The sequence below is a fragment of the Vipera berus genome, assembly GCF_964194415.1.
Source record: "Vipera berus genome assembly, chromosome: 1".
In the NCBI taxonomy this organism is placed as follows: Eukaryota; Metazoa; Chordata; class Lepidosauria; order Squamata; family Viperidae; genus Vipera; species Vipera berus.
In genome coordinates, this window is record NC_138202.1 from 105,136,205 (window position 1) to 105,157,508 (window position 21,304).

The 21,304-nt window shown below is 37.8% G+C and overlaps 1 protein-coding gene across 3 annotated transcripts; it reads right to left on the reverse strand.

Moving 5' to 3' along the window:
• Positions 1-324: 324 nt before the first annotated feature.
• On the reverse strand, positions 325-21,097 carry SAAL1 (serum amyloid A like 1). Of its 3 annotated transcripts, none has more exons than XM_081340822.1 (13): positions 20,955-21,097; positions 19,206-19,348; positions 17,758-17,853; positions 15,152-15,235; positions 12,996-13,075; positions 10,251-10,310; positions 7,919-8,034; positions 6,138-6,321; positions 5,736-5,821; positions 5,445-5,633; positions 3,772-3,968; positions 2,262-2,354; positions 325-963 (listed from the first exon to the last, which is right to left on the reverse strand). In XM_081340822.1, exons 2-13 carry the CDS (start codon positions 19,329-19,331, stop codon positions 871-873), a joined length of 1,404 nt encoding a protein of 467 aa, XP_081196948.1. In that variant the 5' UTR covers positions 19,332-19,348; positions 20,955-21,097; the 3' UTR covers positions 325-870. The 3 variants fall into 3 exon arrangements, with proteins under 3 accessions (XP_081196948.1, XP_081196950.1, XP_081196949.1); XM_081340824.1 differs by having other exon boundaries at positions 19,206-19,370; positions 20,955-21,089; XM_081340823.1 differs by lacking the exon at positions 20,955-21,097 and adding an exon at positions 20,015-20,188 and having other exon boundaries at positions 19,206-19,370.
• Between the last annotated feature and the right edge of the window lie 207 nt (positions 21,098-21,304).

The following is a 21,304-nucleotide window of genomic DNA, read 5'->3' on the forward strand; positions in this document are numbered from 1 at the left end:
GGAAAGCCAGGAATAAATGGGCTAAACGGGACCACTGGTCTCTCTTAAAATACATGGGATGTCTAGTTTCCCTCAAAATAAGGAAACCCCTTATTAAAAACATGTTATTTTCTCTGGCAGAAACCATACGTGGTAAGGTTTAGTCAGAGCAAATTAAAATTCCTTATTCTTGTCTAGAAAATTTACATCTTTTATGTTACTATTATTATTTATCACGCTACACACACACAAACACAAAAACTGAGAGAGAGAGAGAGAGAGAGAGAGAGAGAGAGAGAGAGAGAGAGAGAGAGAGAGACTAGAAGACCTGTGACACTTCTTAAGTATAGTTGAATTATAGTTTATTTCATTTAACAAAAATAATGCACAAGCAGGACATCTGTCACATAGGTCAGAATACTTCTTTATTACTTACAAAACTCTCCAATTTTGGATGTTACTATAACTAGGCTTCATCTTGATACAACTTTTTGAATCTTCTTTTTTAATTCTATAAGATAAACCACCCAAACCAAGCCAATTCTCTATAAAAAACAAACCTTAACTAATTTTATCATTAATATGGGAAAAGGAGCACCTTTGTCAGACTTAGATGAAGCCTTGTTAATTTTTAGCTGAAAAGTACAACCTCAATAGCTACTAACATATAAAATTATGTTGCATTTTGTCACCACCTACAGCGCTTTAAAAATGCAGAGCTGCAGATGCTAAGTCTTCCGGGGACTTGTTTTTTCAGACCATTTGTTATCACACCCATTTTAAAAGGATTTTCATATAGGTTTCAATTTGCTTGGAATTCTTTACCCATTGCTTTCTTCAAAGAGAAACAAAATTATACACAGTCTCCTGCAGCAAAACGGACACGTGCCCCTATGCCTGGAGTTTCAAACTTGGGAAGCTTTTGCTCAAGTTGTTGGCAAGAGTCTGATCTGCTCCATGCAGCACTTCAAGAAAACTCTCCACCTGGAAAAAAAGAAAAGCATATTTTGTCATATACTATATCGCAAGTTGAATAAGGTAAAACATGCGAATTGATAAGCAGGATGAACTTATTTTGCCAACCACCTTGACCAGGATGTAGATCGTTTCCAAATTTCATGGTGACTCTTCACTGGTTTACAGGTCCATCAAATAATAATTTCTACAGTTACATACATAAACGCCTTCAAAGCTTTCTAGGTTTTGAACTTCCCAAATATCCAGTCAATATCACTTCTGTGACAATGGAAAAACTTCCTTCCTAACCTATTCATTGCTGCTCTTTTACATATATTAAATGTGTGGGGAAAAGCATTGTGTAAAGCGTTTCTTGGTTGAGAAAACAAAACAAACAGGGTTATAATACAGGAAGCCTCTTGTCTTATGACCACAAGTGAGCCCAAAATTTACGGGTTGCTAAGCGAGACAATTAAGTGAATTTGGCCCCATTTTACAATCTTTCCTGCCACAGTTGTTAAGCATATCACTGCAATTGTTAAATTAGTAACATGGTTGTTAAGTGAATCTGGCTTCTTGGTTGATTTTGCTTATCAGAAGGTTGCAAAAGATAATCACATGACCTTGAGACACGGCAACCATCATAAATACGAGCCGGTTGCCAAGTATCTGAATTTTGATCGCACGACCTGTGGGGATGCTGCAATGGTTGTGAAGTGTGAAAAATGGTCATGAGTCACTTTTTTTCAATGACATTGCAACTATGAAGGGTCACTAAACAAACCGTTGTAAGTCGAAGACCTGTATTTATTTCACCAAATTTATAACCCCTTTTCTGAAGAACTAGAGGAAGTGTACAACAAAGAACAAAATTACCACACCAACGTGACAATAAAAAATCCCCTAATCTGAATGCCTAGGATCCAAATTCAAAACATACAAAGCTTTGAAGGCTGTGCATCACTGTAGAAATTTTACTAGAATTTACCTGTGAGGTAATTTGAGCAGAAAGGACTATAACAGCCCCAAATCACCTGCTCCCATGGCTGAGGGTGGAGTCAAATATGGGTTTTCCCAGGGCCAGCCCAACACCTTAACAATTTTTAAGGTACAGTATACAGGTTGTATAATTTAAAGCTGGGAGGGGAAGGGGAAAAGGAAAGAGAAGAGAGCCAATTTTTTTATTCTATCAATGAAATTTTATCAGCCATGTTTTTGAACATAAATCTTTTTTTCCCCGATGAAACCACATATATATTTCTCCTTGACAATATTTAAGAATCATCTCAAACATAGCTTTTGCTTACTTCGTAAGTCATACATACCGAAGATGAATAAAATGGAAGGAGATTCTGAAATGCATAAGAGCATTTCTGTTCATTTATATGACCTTGCTTGAGCCCCTCCAATATGTTTTCCTAAAAATACCAGCAAAGAGTTAAATGCTGTTTGAATAAAGAATTTTTAATAAACCTTATTAAGGTTGGTAACTCAACAGTGAAAGACAAATATAAACAGTATGTTCCAATAAAAAAGGTTAGTCGTGGCAACCCAGTGATCAAAGAAAACATTTTAATATTAATAACAATTCTGGAGATGAAGACTACTAAATGTTAAATATTAAATACTTAAGTATGCAATATCCCACTGTGTTTCATGTGCATAAATCAACCTTTGAATCAGCTTGGCTATAGAAAAGGTGTTAAAAATGTAATACCCCATAACTGCCTGAAGAGTCCTGTATAGGGTATTTGTATACAACAGCTGAGAAATGAGCACTTAAAACGAAAGGATGGATACATATGTTACCTCCATCAAACTAAATCAATGTATTTCATTAAAAAAAATACTCATCCCACAGAGGACTGACACTGTCTGTCTACAGTAAGAATTTTCCAGTGAGATTCTTGCACAAATTATAAAATGCAAGCCAGCCAGTTTTCCATCGTTTTTAACATGGTGAAAGTGTTCTACACTTCTCATGTGTATATGCTCATATGCATAAAAATATAGGTTCCATTCCTTTCCATCCTAGAAGAAAATTCCAAAATTAGTAAGACAATATATGCTTCAAAAACTATTCGGAAGAACTTCAGAAGATGTAACAGTGCAAATACAGCTCTATTATAAACAGCCAGGCCTTTTTTTAAGCATCTGTATGATGCTTATTTGGGGGGAGTAAGCTGCTTTAATAAATAACATATATTTTTATATTTTCTAGCAGGTTTATAGCTAGAAAGTGGGAGACCATGATTCAAGTCCTGTTTTAGCCATGAAAGCCAGGCCCAAGAAATAAAAAGCCAGGATACACTTCAAAAGCACTACGAGTTTATTCCATGCTACTTATATACAAGAATCTCATCTACTACCAGTGAAGCCAAATTGGTAGTAGATACCTGTCAATGTACTTCAAGGAAACTGGACTTAGGTCTCTTACAGGGTCCAAACTGATGATGTGTTTGACACCGACCCCCTCAGCTAAGCCTAATCATCTCCTACATCTGGGAGACTTTGGGCCAGTTACTCTGTCTCTTGTTGTGGGGAATAGGAGGAGGAAGATATGTCGGGTATGTTTATTGCCTTTATTTGTAACAATAATAAAGGCAGGATATAAACAAACAAATAAATACATTAAAGATACAATTCCTTTAATGCATACGTGGATACTTGTAATTCCCACGTATTCCAAAACATCCCTCTGAATAATTTCTGAAGCATGAACAACCCTAAAAATAAATTCTTCCATCTCAAAATTATAGATATTATTACACTAGTGATAAAACATGGGCTGAAACCATCCCTTAATTTTCAAGTTTATATGATTTTTGTTTTAACCTCTGATAATGCCTGGAGCATATTGGAGAGTAAGTCACAACAGATGTTCTTCAAGACCATTAAATGGAAATCTTCATCAGCTATTTCCAATTTCTCATACTCTTTAGTTTGGGATTTCTTCAAGCTGTCTACAGATCTCTTCTCACATTCATCCATATTTTGTAACACTCTAATCAGGCTGTCAATCAGAGCCAGATCTGAAATGCAAATAAATAAATAAAATTCTGAATAAAAGTATTTTGGGACACAGAAGAATTCTTGTAGTGAAGTACATTTTAAAATAGGTAGACTTTGGAGTCTTTGAGAAGAGACAAAAGATAAATAAAGAGCAGCTCTTTCTTCACAAATTAACCTAATAACTGTCATTATAGATCAAATGAAAATATTTTCCATAAATATTTATATACAGAACAGTCCATTTAAAAAGAAAAATATTAGAGGAAATGCACAGATGTCTTATAATATTGTATATTTAAAAGGACAATGTCAATTTGTTAGAATGTAATCATTTCAGTCAAAAATCTATGGCTTAGACAAATTGGAATAAATAGCCATAGATAACATTTATCATAAAACCTCTAAAAACAAATTAAAGATGAAGAAAATTTATACTATTATGACTTCAAATTGAATTTAGGAAAATTAACAATAACTTCAATTTATGTACAAATGACAATAAATAAAATATTATGAAACTATTTTTCTTTTAGTTTTTGAAAGAGCAAGAGAGAAATTTTAGATATTGGGAAATAAAAATGGGGCCCTTTTATGTCATTCTTTCCTCTTTTGAAAAATAGATGTCTTTTAGAGCAGGGGTCGCCAACCCCTGTCAGTGAACCGACACCAGTCCACAGCATGCCAGCAACTGGGCCATGCAAACAAGCGAAGCCCCATCCGTGGGATGCAGGCGACATCCAAAACCACGCCTCTTTCAGTCTGTGGAAAAACCTTTCTCCATGGAACCGGTCCATGGTGCCCAAAAGATTGGGGGCCACCGCTTTAGAGACATTTCTTTCACCAAACTTACTCAAGTACACAGTGGGCTATGTCTCTAGTTCATTAATCAATTTTATAGATGTGGAAGTTGCTAGTTTCATTAAGGCAGATCACAATCCATTGACTGCCTAGAGGAAGTTCCACACCAGTGAGAGTGGAGGCTGAATGGCCTATTATATTTGCAATTCAGGTAAACTGAAGTGCCAACATGAATTAGAGATTCTTACAAATCAATTTATTGCTGGAGATTTCATAATCAACAGTGTGGGATTGTAGTAAAGCATTCATGAGAGAACAAAGCAGCATATTGATGAATGAACTGAAGCATTTATAATCAAGATATAAACAGAATCCAGTCTTGGATTTAGAACAAAGTGATTCAAAATCAATTGGACAGAAAGAAAATGAATTTTATTTACAAGATGACTTTTTTTGCAAAACATCAGAAATATTAGGGAATTAATACCATTAAAAAAGGAAGAACTCAAGCTATGGCAAATTTACCACTTGTGAATAGCAATAGTAATGGTTCACATATAAATTTATTTGAACGTATTCCTGCAAATTTTTCATCACCCAAACTCCACTCTGATCTATGCTATCCTTCAAATACTCCATTTTGAAATTCTGTGATTGTTTTCCCCACAATTTTGACTTTTGTAATATATAACACTTACTCTTTCCCATCTTAACATTGTCCTGATCTGTCTGTGAAGGGAAAATGGCCGACAGCACAGATAAAATAGAAGCCAACAGGGTCTTCTGTTCTTGAACAATAATTGGTGGATCATCTGGCTGGCAGAGTTCATTGCAAAAGAGATTATAGAGCAAGCTCCAGGTTTCCTTTCCTCTATCAGAAGATTTGACTGAAAGATGAGGGGAAAAATTAGGTCAATCTCTGAAAAAAAAATTGTTTATTAAAGGACTCTCTACAAACAATTTGTTATTAAACGCTTCAGAAAACATACCAATTGTTTCAATGCCGTCCTCCACTGTAGTGAGCAGCTGTAGAATATGCATATAAACCTCAAGTCCTTCGGAATTTTTATCTGAGCTGCAGGTAAAGCATTATGAATTTTAATTAGAATTATTCATTAAGAAAGATTTGTGTGCCTCTGTATTTATATGACAAAACTCAGAGTTGAAGGAGGACATATTGTTGGGGGGGAAAAAGCAAATATTTATTGAAATGTTGCTACTCCATTCAGTGATATCCAAGAGAGTTAAACTCCAACATTTCCATTTTAAAATTGACATGATTTGGTGTTCTTTTGCTACAAAAGGTGGGTAAAATGAACCTGAACATTTGTCCAATATCAAAAAACATGCCTTATATTTCTATGCTTGTATGCACACTGATAGATGCTTACCAAACTTGTTTTGCAGCTTCAAGCAGACAAGATAGAATTTTAAAATCAGGAACATCATCTGGAGAATCATCGGTGGGCTGTTCCACTGATGGACAAGAACCTTTTTTAATCCAATTTAACATTAATTCTACATCCAAATCAAACAACTTATCAACCACTTCGCCAACTTTCACCAGCAAGTCCACTGAAAAAAATTAAAGTACAGTTAAATTAAGACCACATAAAATACAAAGCAACATTCAGAAAATAAAACATTTTAGTTTGCTCTAGTAGTATACTGCTATATAGTATACATACTATACTATATTACTAGCTAATAGTAATTAATTTGGATGTATGCTGCTTCGAGAATCTTTACCTAATATTGGTAAATCAAATATAATTTTATTTTCAGCTAAATAAATACAAAATAACCAGAAAAGTAACATATACACACACCCCAGAAATGTTTGTTGTATATTTTTTTCCTTTCCTTTTTCTTAACTTTTATACTTCTTTTTTTCAATTCACTATGCAGGTGTGATACAATAAAGCATAGCGTTAAGAATTAGGATGTGGATTTCCAAACAGCAGTTTAATGTTATGCTATAATATAACAGCAGCGCTTTGGATTTCAAGACCAAAATGTGCTTTGGAGTATGAAAGGGCATGCATGTACCACCTGTCTACAACTTTTTTAAATTGGAAATGTTATACAATGTTAACATTTATTTATTATTATTATTTATTATTATTATTATTATTATTATTATTATTATTATTATTATTATTATTATTATTAATGTTAACATTAATGTTAGCTTCTGCCAACCTAGCAGTTCGAAAGCACGTAAAAAAAATGCAAGTAGAAAAATAGGGACCACTACGGTGGGAAGGTAACAGCATTCCGTGCGCCTTTGGCGTCTAGTCATGCTGGCCACATGACCACGGAGACATCCTCGGACAAGCGCTGGCTCTTCGGCTTTGAAACGGAGATGAGCACCGGCCCCTCGAGTTGGAAATGACTAGTATGCATGTGCGGGGGAACCTTTACCTTTAATACAATGTTATACTTTCATATCTTGCACTCTTCCCCTTTTAGCCTATGTTTACCTTTGAAAATATATTTAGAAGAATTCAGAAAATCAGTGCTACTTATGGCATCTACAGCTGAAGGTTGTTTTACCCAAGACCTGGATTGCTAGAGACTCAAGAAAGATGTTTCTATGGTTCCTTCCACCTAATGAGAAGGAAGGACTCACTGGAGAAGAGCCTAATGCTGGGAAAGGTTGAGGGCAAGAGAAGAAGGGGACGACAGAGAATGAGGTGGCTGGATGGAGTCACTGAAGCAGTAGGCGTGAGCCTAAAGGGACTCCAGAAGATGGTAGAGGACAGGAAGGCCTGGAGGAACGTTGTCCATGGGATCGTGATGGGTCGGACACAACTTCGCAACTAACAACATTGTTCCTTCAGTTTGTAAACATAAGTGCCAACAGTACTTTATGAAGGTCTAACCACATTCCTATTTTATATTCATGTAATATAGTATGCTATGGACAACCCAAAGATTTTATAACCATAGGAAAATAAGGCACCGAAAGCTACTCCACTGATTCACATGGTTTTGCTGTATTGTGGATTCTTTATTTCTTAATAGAAATGCTTTGAGCAAAGTTTTCCCTACAAGTAATTTAAAAATATTTGATTCCCATAAACAAAGAACATTAGAAGTTGTGCATTTTTCCTTACTTTAAAAAATGCTCTTTGATGCAATAAAATACATTATTCATGTATCAGCTTACCATTTGTAGAACTAGACATGATAAAGCAGAAACAGTTATAGACAAACGGACTTTGTTTGATTCTCTCCACCCAAATATTAGCCACCCCAGATTGACAGAGGCAAGTCAACAGTAACCTAAAATACAAATGGAAATGTAACAATATGAGATTTTTTTTGAAAAGCCCAAATGTATATATCAGTCCTATAAGCATTTAAAGGTGAGCTCATTAAACCTATTTCTAAGTTGACTTCTATAGGACTGCACTCTTTAAGTTTTTATCAAGGCATATGTTGATTAGAAAAGGGACGCGGTGGCTCAGTGCGTTAAGACGCTGAGCTTGTCGATCAGAAGGTCGGCAGTTTGGCAGGTCGAATACCGAGTGCCGCATAACAGAGTGAGCGCCTGTTACTCATCCCAACTTCTGCCAACCTAGCAGTTCGAAAGCACGTAAAAAATGCAAGTAGAAAAATAGGGACCACTACGGTGGGAAGGTAACAGCGTTCCGTGCGCCTTTGGCGTCTAGTCATGCCGGCCACATGATCACGGAGACGTCCTCGGACAAGCGCTGGCTCTTCGGCTTTGAAACGGAGATGAGCACCGGCCCCTAGAGTCGGAAACGACTAGCACGCGTGTGCGGGGGAACCTTTACCTTTATGTTGATTAGATATACAATTAAAATTAAATAAATGATGTGTGAAATCCTATAGGGCATTGCAAACCAGAGCAACTAGACATAAGGACAGTTTTTTCCCTGTGCCCTCGCTCTGCTTAACAACTAATTCCTACAACACTGTCAAAATGTTTAGTAAAGCTGTATTACTATGATACTCCTCATCTTTCTTATTACCTATCCTTATCTTCTTATGACTATAATTTTGCTGCTTGTATCTTACAATTTATAGTTTTTTTTGAAACCCTAGTATGATTTATGTTGTTTGCTTAGCTAGTACTCTATGACTATCACACTAAGTCTTACATCTTATGATTTATGATGAAGAGTTGTATTTCACGATTTATGATGAATGTATTTTCATGTTATGTATGATCATGATTATCACTATTACTTGTATGTACACTGAGAGCTTGTGCACCGGAAACAAATTCCTGTGTGTCCAACCACACTTGGCCAAAAGAATTCTAAATGTTCTAAATTCTAAAAGGGAGATCAACTAGATTCCTTATTTTAGCCTTTTTGCTAGCCAGAATATGCAGGTATCCATGACAATTCCCAGGGTTTGGAAAGATTAGAAGCATCCTATTGTCCCTGTTATCAGAATAATAATTCTAATCCTATATATTGTCCAAAAAAGATAAGGAGCAAAAATAGCCACTTAAGGAAGTCCTCTAGAAAAGGAAGATCAACCTATGACGAATGGAATATATAAGCCAGTATATATTGCTCATCATCTTTATAGTTTTAAAGAACTGGTCCTCCTTTTGGCCTCCACTTATTTGGACTGTCAGCTTAATCAGTTTTAAAACTGATATGAGCAGCTTTTGGAGACAATAGTTGTAATAAAAGAAGATAAAAATGCACTAAGTAAACATTCTAGTACTTTATTTTACTGACTTTAGAACATTAATGGTAATGGTAGTGGTTCCCCCGCACATGCGTGCTAGTCGTTTCCGATTCTAGGGGCCGGTGCTCATCTCCGTTTCAAAGCCAAAGAGCCAGCGCTTGTCCGAGGACGTCTCCGTGGTCATGTGGCCGGCATGACTAGACGCCAAAGGTGCACGGAACGCTGTTACCTTCCCACCGTAGTGGTCCCTATTTTTCTACTTGCATTTTTACGTGCTTGCGAACTGCTAGGTTGGCAGAAGCTGGGACGAGTAACAGGCGCTCACTCTGTTACACGGCACTCGGGATTCGACCTGCCAAACTGCCGACTTTCTGATTGACAAGCTCAGCGTCCTAACCCACTGAGCCACCGCGTCCCTTTTAGAACATTAGAGCATTAGAAAATGGCCTCATTTACACCTGGCTCGTTTATAATTATAATCAAGCAATAATTCCATCAGTGGTTTATCTTTACAAGCAAAACAGGCATGCCTGGCTTCTGATCTGGGGGAAAATTGAATGAATTAAACAGAAATCTTGGTTTGTATACAACAAATATACAGAGAGTTGACCAGAACAGAGAAATGCATTTCACTGCAAGAGAAGCTACAAGCATTTAGCATTTACAAACTACAAACATACAAGCCACAGGTTTGTGTACAGTATACACAAACATCATGACTATTTCCAGGTAAATCAGAATTCTATCATTCTAGCTTACCATTGTATCTTATGCTAAATGTAATTTTAATCACTCAGAAACAAACCAACAGACAAAAAAGCCATGCTTACCTGCTTGTTTCAAGCAAAGTTGGGGAATCAGAATCACATAAACGATGAAGCACTATTTGTCTGGAGAGATTAAATATCGGTTAAGCAGCATACAAAATGAGACAAACATTAGTTTCTATGTCTTTACTCAGACATATGTCAATGTTTCCTGAGCCTTTTCATCCTTACTATTTAGAGTTGCCAAAATAAAGTTGCCAGTATCGGAGAATGTTTTACTATAGGTCAGGCATGTCAAACTACCGGCCCACAGGCCAGATGCATCACGACGAAACCGCGCCCACCCCATTGCTGGCAATGGGGAAAAAGTTGCGATACGTCGTGCGACGTCACATGACATTGCGAGTTTGACATGCCTGCTATAGGTAGTCCTCTCTTAGCGATTGTTCAAAGTTATGACAGACCCTCCCCCCAAAAGCTATTTATGACTCAGTTCCAGAATTAACATGCACACAACCCAAAGTTACATAAATATATTTTTGACACTTGGCAACTAGCTCACTTCTACGGCCAGTTGCAGAATTCCACATGACTGCGATTTGTGACACTTTTTGCCAGTTTCCAGTCTTTGCGCCAGGTTTACGGGGGGGGGGGGGAAATTCCAAAGGAATACAGGGATTCACTTAATGACTTCCACAAAAAAGTCATAAAATCAAGCAAGGTCATGTGCATACCTTGGGTTACAACTGTCATGACTAAAATTCTTTGTTCCATTACAGTCATAAGTGGAAGATTTCCCATACAGACTACCGAAGACAGATTTTTTTCAAGTCTAGTTCCAATGTGCACATACCGCCTTTTTGTTTAATCTATAGAAGAATGCTTAAAACTGTTCTTTTTAAATAGGTCTTTGAAAGTTAATGCCAACAGGTGTTTTTAGACTATCACTTTTTATTTATTATTGCTCATGCTGAGTGAGATGCACCTGATGCTGTAGGGCAGGGGTACCCCCAGGCTACATCCCACTTCTGGGCTCCAGCTGGTTGGAAAGAGGGTCACACAAACAGCGGGTAAGCACACGCGTGCAGCCCTACTTGTGTTCGCACCCGCCACTTGCACATGTGGAGCTGCGCCCGCTTGTGTACACGCCTGCCACTCACACAGAACCATCATCTCTCCCCCCCCCCCCGCACTGGGCAACCAAGCTGGAAAGGTTGGGGACGGCTGCTGCAGGACACTACTTTTTATTCCTGGTTTGATGGCATTGATTGGAGGAGCATACATATTTCATTAATACATACTTGATTTATTGAATAATTCAGAGAGAATGATCTACCACATCAGTCCAAGTACCTGGTTCTACACAAATATGCTTGCAACATTTCTAATAAAACCTGTAACAAAGTCATTCAGGAGGAAACAGTAAGATTTATTCCTTCTACTAATTAATAATTCAACAGCAATCACACTGTCCTGTTTTCCATAACATAAGAGATGTTATATAAGACACTGAAACAGGAATACAGGTAGATCTCATTTAGAATAGAATAGAATAGAATAGAATAGAATAGAATAGAATAGAATAGAATAGAATAGAATAGAATAGAATAGAATAGAATAGAATAGAATAGAATAGAATAGAATAGAATAGAATAAGATAAGATTCTTTATTGGCCAAGTATGATTGGACACACAAGGAATTTGTCTCCAGTGCATAAGCTCACAGTGTACATATAAACAGCAAGTAGTAAGTCATAGGTCATAATCATAGTTTAGTGACAATTGGGACTGGCAATTTGGCCATTAAGCAAAACGGGTGCTAATTGAAATCATGACTGAGCTTATGATCTTACTTCAGTTTTCCTTTTACTTACAGACCTGTGAAGGTCATAAATGTGAGGATTGTCATAGTTACTTTTTCATCACTGTCATATGCACAATGGTTGCTAAACGAGGCAGTTGCTAAATATGGACTACCAGTATGGCTATATTTTCTGCCAGAATAACACCATGAGAGAGGGTATAACAGCACATCAATGAACAAGCACAACATAATTTGGTACCAAGTCATTACAGAACCAACACGGAGCCAACAATTCAATTTACAGCAGCAGTGTTTTTGCTGACACAAGGATGAATGAGTTAAACTAGCAGTGGGAAAATGGCTAGGAGATAACAGATTTAACATCCGGTTGCCTTCTATCACCAGCAATGAGTTTTGGAAGAGCAATCCTTGGCATCCATACAATATAGCTCTTTTAAAATAAAAAAAGCAATTTGATTACATGCTTGCAATAGGAGGCTTTATCTTTTAAAAGAGGAATCGAATATTTTATCTGGGCATCTCCAAGGTTTAGGCTATCCTTAGTAAGATTCTATTCACACTACATTAAGACTCTGCTACTGCAGTTCTTACAGCTGAAAGGATAAAGAAAGAATTAATGGAAGTGAGAAAAGAGATAGGGTGGGGGAAGGAACATGAAAGTTAAAACAACTGGATGAATTAGACGGCAATAAAGATATAGATCCAGCTAATGTAGCAGGCAAAAAAAAATCTTGTCCTTGATAATGTTTGCTAATACATATGTATAAAGTCATTTTTTCCCCAATATTCTTTTTTATTCTTACTTTTGGACTTGACACTGTTTCCTGTATTTTCCTCCTTGAGAAACATTACTAACCTTACTAACATTAGCATCAAGTATATTTCTTCTTTCATTCGATTAAAAATCAGTGGGTGCTAAATGGTGTTTTTAGTAGGAAAAGGAACTAAAACTGGAGTCTGAAAATCATGAAACAAAAACTTACCCCAGGTTCTCATCTCTACTAATAGATATGCATATATCTCGGCAGCAGGCCATATTTCCCAGAATACCTACACAGATTTCCTGCAATACAAAATATATTAAGTTAACATAAAGTTATGTATACACTAAGGTAAACATTATCAAGGAAATATATGCTTAGGTGTGTTTTCAATATATGCAGAATCAATTGAAACAGAAATCTAATTCTCTACGCTCTCATTTTTCTTTCCTCAGCAAACAGCCAGATACTTTAATAAGGTTTAATAACATATTTATTACGCAATAGATTTCTCATACTGATTGCCTTTGCACAATATGACATTTTGGGGTGTATATATTGACATTTTCTACAAGCTGCATTATCTTATAGGGGAAAAGCAGGGGAGGAAGTGCTGCATATATTGCCTTGAGCTCCTAAAGGAAAGGTGCAATAAATCTAACAAATCAATTAATCCCTTGGTAACAGTGTGAGATGGTTCCACCTCTGTTTAAACTCTCCCAAAGTTTACATTTTTATTATATGACAAAGAGGGAGGGGACAAGCATAGAACAAGCTGGCTTGATAACATCAAATCTGATGCTAAGTTGAACACACAATTGAAAGAAGCTGTGTTGGACAGGGTATTATGGACAGCACTTGCCTATAAAGTCACCAAGAGTTAGAGACAACTAAATGGTTAAAAACAACAATAATTTTGGAAGTCATATCCAGCTTATTCAAAACCTTAGTTATGCCAAGTCATGGCCAATCAGGATAGGTCAGTTAACATTTCTTAAATACATGCACAGAAGTCAAGGACTGCCTGTACACAGTTCTGTGATTCTATTTGGACAAAACTCAGCAGCACTTTTTCCTGCGGCTGCTGAGGTTCAAGGTTTTGGTTATGATCTTCAAGTCCTTACATGGCATGGGTCCGGGGTACCTCGAGGACCACCTGCTGCCGGCGTCAACTCCCCTCCGCCCTGTGCGTGCCCACAGAGAGGGCCTCCTCAGGGTGCCTCCGGTCAGGGAATGTCGGCTGGTGGCCCCCAGGGGGAGGGCCTTCTCTGTGGGCGCTCCGGCATTATGGAACCAACTGCCGGTTGAGCTCCGGATGGCATCGGACCTTCGCTCCTTCCGGCGCGGGCTGAAGACCCACTTATTTGAACTAGCTGGTCTGGCCTGATGGGGAACATTAGGGTTTTTTAATGGGTTTTTACTGTTTTTATTGTTATTGTAATTTTAATTGGGCATTGTTTAATTTCTTTTTAATTTTTGTATTCTTATTTATATATGCCCTGTTAACCGCCCTGAGTCCTTCGGGAGAAGGGCGGTATACAAATTAAATAATAATAATAAATAATAATAATAATAATAATAATAATAATAATAATAATAATAATAATAATAATAATAATAATAATAATAATAATAACGTCCGATAACAGATATGGCACAAGAAAAAAAAACCTGTACTGTTTCTCAAGATTAGCAACATTAAGACCTGTGAACGTCCCAGAGTCCTCATGCTGTTGCTAAGTCCGCAGATCTTAAAGCTGCTGACGTTGCAAAGTACTGCTATCACCAGTGATAAAATAGTTAGAAAACCATAGAAGTATATGGATGAATAACAAGATGCTAACAACTCAGAAATATTTAGTCAATTGTTTACAGATAGTCCTCAACTTACAACAGTTTGCTTAGTGACCATTCAAAGTTGCAACAGCACTTTTCAGTGGCTTATGACAAGTTTTTCTCCTGTCGGCTGCGGCATCCCCATAGTCACGCAATCAAAATTCAGGCGCTTGGCAACTGGTTCATATTTATGAATGTTGCTGTGTCCCAGGGTCGTGTGACCACCTCCTGCGTCCTTTTCACAAGCCAAATTCGTTTAACAACTGTACTACTAACTTAACAACTACAGTGATTCCCTTAACAACTGTGGCCAGAAAGGTCATAAAGTGGCACAAAACTCACTTAACAACTATTTCGCTCAGTAACACAAAGTTTGGGCCCAACTGTAGTCGTAAGTCCAGGATTACTTGTATTTAATGGCTTTCTCCTACTTTTTTAACATTGTATTTTTATTTGCTGTTTGTGCTTTTATTCAACTGCCTAATTTTATGGTCCAAAACTCAACGCATAAGTAATAAACAAAGATTCATAATAGAACTTACAGTAAGTCGAGGACACTTGGACTTTGCAAGAAAAACCATAAATATGTCAGGGGCTTTAAACTCTTGTAAAAATAAAGCAACATCCTGAAAGCAAGAAATTTTGATTATTGATGTACAGTGAAACAAAGCTGATTGGTGAGGAATAGCATAATTTTTAAAAATTCATTTTGGAGTTACATATACTGCAAAACTTTTCTGCTAGCACCACTGCAAGTAATTTTTTTACTTAAAGTTTGAACTTATATTGATGTTACCTCCTCTGAATGGTACTTGGCAACACAGGATCTTAAGACAGTAATATGGATGATATTACATACATTCTTTCTCTCATTTATTCAGAAGACCAGTTGATTATATACCAGGGATAGGCAACCTTGGCTCTTTTATGACTCGCGGACTTCAACTCCCAGAATTCCTGAGCCAGCCATGCTGAGAGGAAAGGGAGAGGTTTCCAAGCTGAGCCGTGCTGGCTCAGGAATTCTGGGAGTTGAAGTCCACGAGTCATAAAAGAGCCAAGGTTGCCTATCCCTGGCCTAGGCCTAGGCCGCTTTATGACTCGTGGACTTCAACTCCCAGAATTCCTGAGCCAGCCACGCTGGGGGGAAAGGGAGAGGTTTCCAAGCTGAGCCATGCTGGCTCAGGAATTCTGGGAGTTGAAGTCCACGAGTCATAAAAGAGCCAAGGTTGCCTACCCCTGTTATATACAGATGATCAAAATATTAGTTAACAGTTAGTACAAGACAGGTTATTTCTTTTGGAAGAAGTATATCAACAAAACTCTTCAGTGCTTAATTTAAGATATGGTATGGAGAACACAAGAGAAAATAAGATCAATGTGAGGAACTTTACACAGATTTTAATAAACGTAATCTATGCCAAAGTTTCTACTGCTACCCCATATAACAATAAATCTGGGTAGAAAATTGTGAATAAGTGTTTACAGGGGTCAGGATGAAGAAGCAATAAATATACAACTAAAAAATACCACTCACTTTTAATAATTACATTTTAAAGTGTATATCACAGAGATTCTTAATTATTCAACTTGGACAAGTAAAATGAGTAACAAAGCACAGAAAAAGATTTGACCATGTTCCACCTCTGCCTATACAAACCTGATCAGGTATAAAAGAAAAATGAGATCCATATTTTGAGAATCCCTGTCTCTTACAAGCAAAAATTTGCTTAAAATGTTACAAAGAAAAGTACAGCAACCCAGATACAGAAATGCCAGATAAATAGGTGGGTTTCCGAGGGACCCAAACTGAGATGGATAATGCCAAGCATGAAAATACAAGAAGAAATTTTACTTCATTGACCACAGCCAAAGATCATGTAGATTCTTAGAAGGTAAAACATGGTCAGATGAAATGGCATAAGAAAACTGATTCTTCTTCACAAATTTTATTACAAATATATTACAAGAATGGAAAATTAGAAGAACTTACCGCTGAAAACTATACTGGAGATTGACAAATTGAGATCCACAGAGGGTAACATTTTCTTAACCAAATAAAAAGACTTTTAAAGTTGTTTTTGAAAGTTAAAAATGGAATATGAAATATCTTATGTAAGATGGAGATAATGTCATCTTGCATGCTAGGTGAACTTGCTGTTGACAGTGATAAAGTGAAAACAGGCAGTATGCTAGATAAATAAAAAATCTAATACCAGGAAGATAGTGACAAACATAGGCAAAATCATGATGGAAAAAGATATTTCAGAACAGTGAAAGCTATGGCCTGTTTGGTTCTAAGGCAGGGGTCCCCAGCCCACGATCCGTGGACTGGTACCAGGCCATGGCATGCCAGCAACTGATCCGCACAAACAAGCAAAGCCCCATCCATGGGATGCAGGCAGCACACAAAACTCGCCCCCTCCGGTCCATGGAAAAACCTCTCTCCACGTAACTGGTCCCTGGTGCCCAAAAGGTTGGGGACCTCTGTTCTAAGGGAAGTATATGAAAGCTGGAAATAACATAACAAAAAACAAACAGAAAATATATGTTTTCAAACGAAAGTATGGAGGCAGTTACAAAGAGAAACAAGTAAAGGCAGATTAGAAACCACAAGCTCATAGAGTTTTGGCATATGAAAGAAGGAGGAAACAGCCTACAAAAAATTATTGTACCTGAAAAGTTTGAGAGATACAGAAGAATGGCAAGAGATTAAGAAAATAGACCCTGTCAAGGATCTTACAAGATTGTTCTTGGAAGAATTACTAGTTATTAGTAATTAAAAACAGGCCAAGACAGTGAGTATTTGTATATGTAGAAACTGAAGACAATTTGAAGATACCTGACTAATTCTAAAAAGTAATTCTATATATTTCCAACTGAAACTTTTCTGAGGTTTTCCTCAGATATAGTTAGATAGATAGACAGACAGATATATGTAGATGTATAGATGTATATAAAAATAAAGATGTTTTTGCTTGAAAAAGATACCCCCTTCTGCAAAAAAATATCTTTCAGAAATCTTTAATTTATGACTATCAGCCTATCACAATATTCCCATGGTTTTAATAGTATCTACTTAATACTATATATGCTCAATTGTATTCCCAAATTATTTTAATATCCTAAAGAAGTTAGTTTTAACTAATACCTTATCCATTGACATGTCCCATACTTTGCAAATATCATTCTCCATCTCTTCATCTAGTTCCATTTGTTCTTCTTCATTGTTCAGTTTTGAAGTATCCTTTTAAGAGTTAACAAAGTTGTAAAGTAAATAAAAGTAAATACACACACACACACACACACATATGAAAAATTACAAAGCAACTTTGAAAAACCTACCAGTAGACTTAAGTAGTTATTGTAACAATTATTGTCAGTTACCTAAAGCATAACAAATATATTTATGCTGTAATTATACTACTGTAGCAGTTATGGGAATGTTATTCATTGCAACCAGAGTCCACCTAGGTTATTAAAAGATAACTTTTTAATTCCAATGTGATATTTTGCTGTTTTACATTTTATACATTTTACGTATAAAGCTACCGATGTAGCTATGTATGCATGTATAACTCTTAGCTAATGGCCAGGAGTGTGATGGTTCACGTGGTTACGATGCTGGGATGGGGGTTAGCAAGCCAATGTTCAAGACCCGAGTGCTGCCGTAGGGCAATGTTGAGCTCCCGTCTTTCACTCTAGCTCCTGCTGGGGATATGAAAGGAGGTCACCAGCTCATCCTTTCAACCTAGAAGCGCCTCGGTGTTTCTGACATGACTGAAGGCAAGCTATTGGCCAATGATGATAATCACATGATATTTATCACCTTTACGATGACAGATTATCTTTCGTGGTCCTGTGCCATACAATTAATTAATCTAATTGAGGATTAAAAATAACCAAGATATGCTGACACTTTGTTAATGTGTACTTAGCTTACATATTCTGCTACTCTGTCCCTCTTTGTTCAAAGCTAGAAACTGTTTAAATTAAGAACTTATCTGGAAAGTCCCAAACTCTACCATATCTTTGGAGTGTTGACATTCACTCTTAATCAGGGTGGAAGTGTTTGAAATTTACATGTACATTAACATTAGTGCCATGATAGGAAATCACCTAATAGTTCAACATATCTACACCAGCATTACAGTAATTGCATACAATGGTTGTCTTTTATCTATGGCATCTGTATTTTGTTAATACAATGAATTAGTTTAGAATCTGCCCTGTGGGTTTTTCTTTGTTCTGATACATCTTAAATTAATCACAGAATAACTGAATATTTTAATAATTATTTAACTCCCATTCAGTTTCTCCCATTACAAAATTGTTCATGTTTTTGACTGACCTTGTTCAAATTTGAACAGAAGGCCCTTGGGTATCATTTTTAACACTCCGATTAATATAAAATTACATCTTCTAAATCTGCAAGCTTGAGTGATAATTTAAGCTATTTCTCAATTAGCCATTAAACACCTGTTCCCAAGAAACTGACTCTGATGTATAACCTGCCTTATGCTGGCCACACTTCTATGAAAAGATTTGTTTCTCATTCAGCATACAACAAGTACACACAAAGAAGATAATACAGAGCACCTCAATTAATTTTTCAAGCACACCAATCAGCCAGTGTTTACTGTAAACTGTATTTCCAATGGAATCTCCAGCAGCCACTTCTTCTTCCTCTGAATCACTTGAGGGGGGTGAAGGATTTCTGTCCATATTTGTGCAATGTTATCCTATTAATAGATTGAAAGGTTCCTAAAAAAAGAGTAGAAAACCAAGAGTTCAAAAATTTTATTTTGGAAAGAAAACTGCCTTAAGGATAAGCCCAAAAAGTCCACAGCAGTAAGATTCCTGCACTGAAGAGATCTATGGTCCCGCCCAATTTAAAACATTTTGATGCTTTGCAAAAACTTGTCACTTGTCTCTCTGTTCATTCCTGCAGAAATACCTTGCAAAACTTGCCTGCCAAATAGAAAAAAAAATCCCCAATAATCTCCTAGATTTAAAAATAAATATATCCAGAACTAATTGTTGAGAAGCCTGTTAAAACTCACATGCCTCATACAGTAGCTTTTCAGAACAATGCACTCACACTGCATCTAAGAACTCATTAAAAAACCAGCTGAAGATGTATAATGTCTATTGACTTGTTAAGATAGGAGGAAATATGCTGAGATGTTTTCTGTAACTGGAAGTTCAAACCTATTCATATGTGTCCCGTTGAATTTTAATTCCTGAAATTGTTTTCTAAGTAGTTTCCAGTTTCCAAGCAAAAAATTAGGGCTGTTCAATACAACTAATTATAGGTAGCCCTTGACATATGACCATAAATGAGCCCAAAATTTGTTAAGTGAGACATTTGTTAAGTGAATTATGCCCCATTTTATGACCTTTCTTACCAGTTCTTAAGTGATTCACCTCAGTAGATGTTAATAACCCAGCTGTTAAGTGAATCTGGCTTCCCCATTGATTTTGCTTGTCAAAAGGTTGCAAAAGGTGATCACATGACCTCGGGACACAGCAATGGTCATAAGTATGAGTCAGTTGCCAAGCATCTGAATTTTGATCATATGATCATGGCAACGGGGATGCTATAAAGATCGTAAGTGCAAAAAACCGGTCATCAGTCACTTTTTTCAGGGCCATTGTAACTTTGAACAGTCAACTAAATGAACTGTTGTAAGTCAAGGGCTACCTGTACAAAACAAATATAAAGTAAAACCAGAAAAGGAAAACAGAGGAATTCTGTGCGGAGGGAAAGACAAATCTTTTTGTTTTGTTTTGTTTTGAACTTCTGGGGCGAATTAAAAGCCCCAGCGTTTCCCTAGAAACGAAAACAAATCGGGAGCGAGCTCTTCATCGAGTTAAAGGTTGGCCTCGCCCTCGCCCTCAGGAAAGCCCCATTCACAGAAACCAATTGCCCCCGGCCACGAGACCCCGGAGAACCTGCTTGCTTCTCCCGCCGCTCGCGCCAAATCCCAGCGCCGAAAGACGGCTTCCCCGTTTCTGCCTTAACCCCTGCAGTTTCGCCTTCCCGCCGGTCCGCTGGCCGATACCGATTGGCCCGAGTTTTGTTTTCCACCTAGATCAGGGGTAGGCAACCTCGGCTCTTTTATGACTCATGGACTACAACTCCCAGAATTCCTGAGCCAGCCATGGCTGGCTCAGGAATTCTGGGAGTTGAAGTCCATGAGTCATAAAAGAGCCGAGGTTGCCTACCCCTGACCTAGATGACTTCCCCTCCTTCCAGCTTCCCCTCTGTTCCCGCCTCCCCTCGGCTGGGAACCAACCCATCAACAGCGGCGCCGAGCCTGGGCTGCTCGGGCGGGGGCGACCAACCTGGCTACCTCCCGCAGTCGGAGAGGACCCGGGGTCGAACCTGGAAGCCTCTTCTCTGGCAGGGAGGGGGCTCTTCCTCTTGCAGTGCCCAGAAATGGTAGCGTCGCCGTCTCGGAGAAGACGCGTCGTCCTCGCACGCATCAGTCCTTGGGCTCTGACGCGGCGCCGGAGTGGCCCGCCCTCTCACCCCCAGCCCGCGGACATTAGCGCCCTCCGCCGGCTTCTCGGCGCAGCTTCTTCCTCAGGGTTGGCGTGGCGGTGCCAGCGAAACCACGGGAGACGCGCCGAGATTGCCGGAGGACGGATGGGAGGTTGAACGAATCGCACGTTTGGCCCGTTCAAATGTCGTG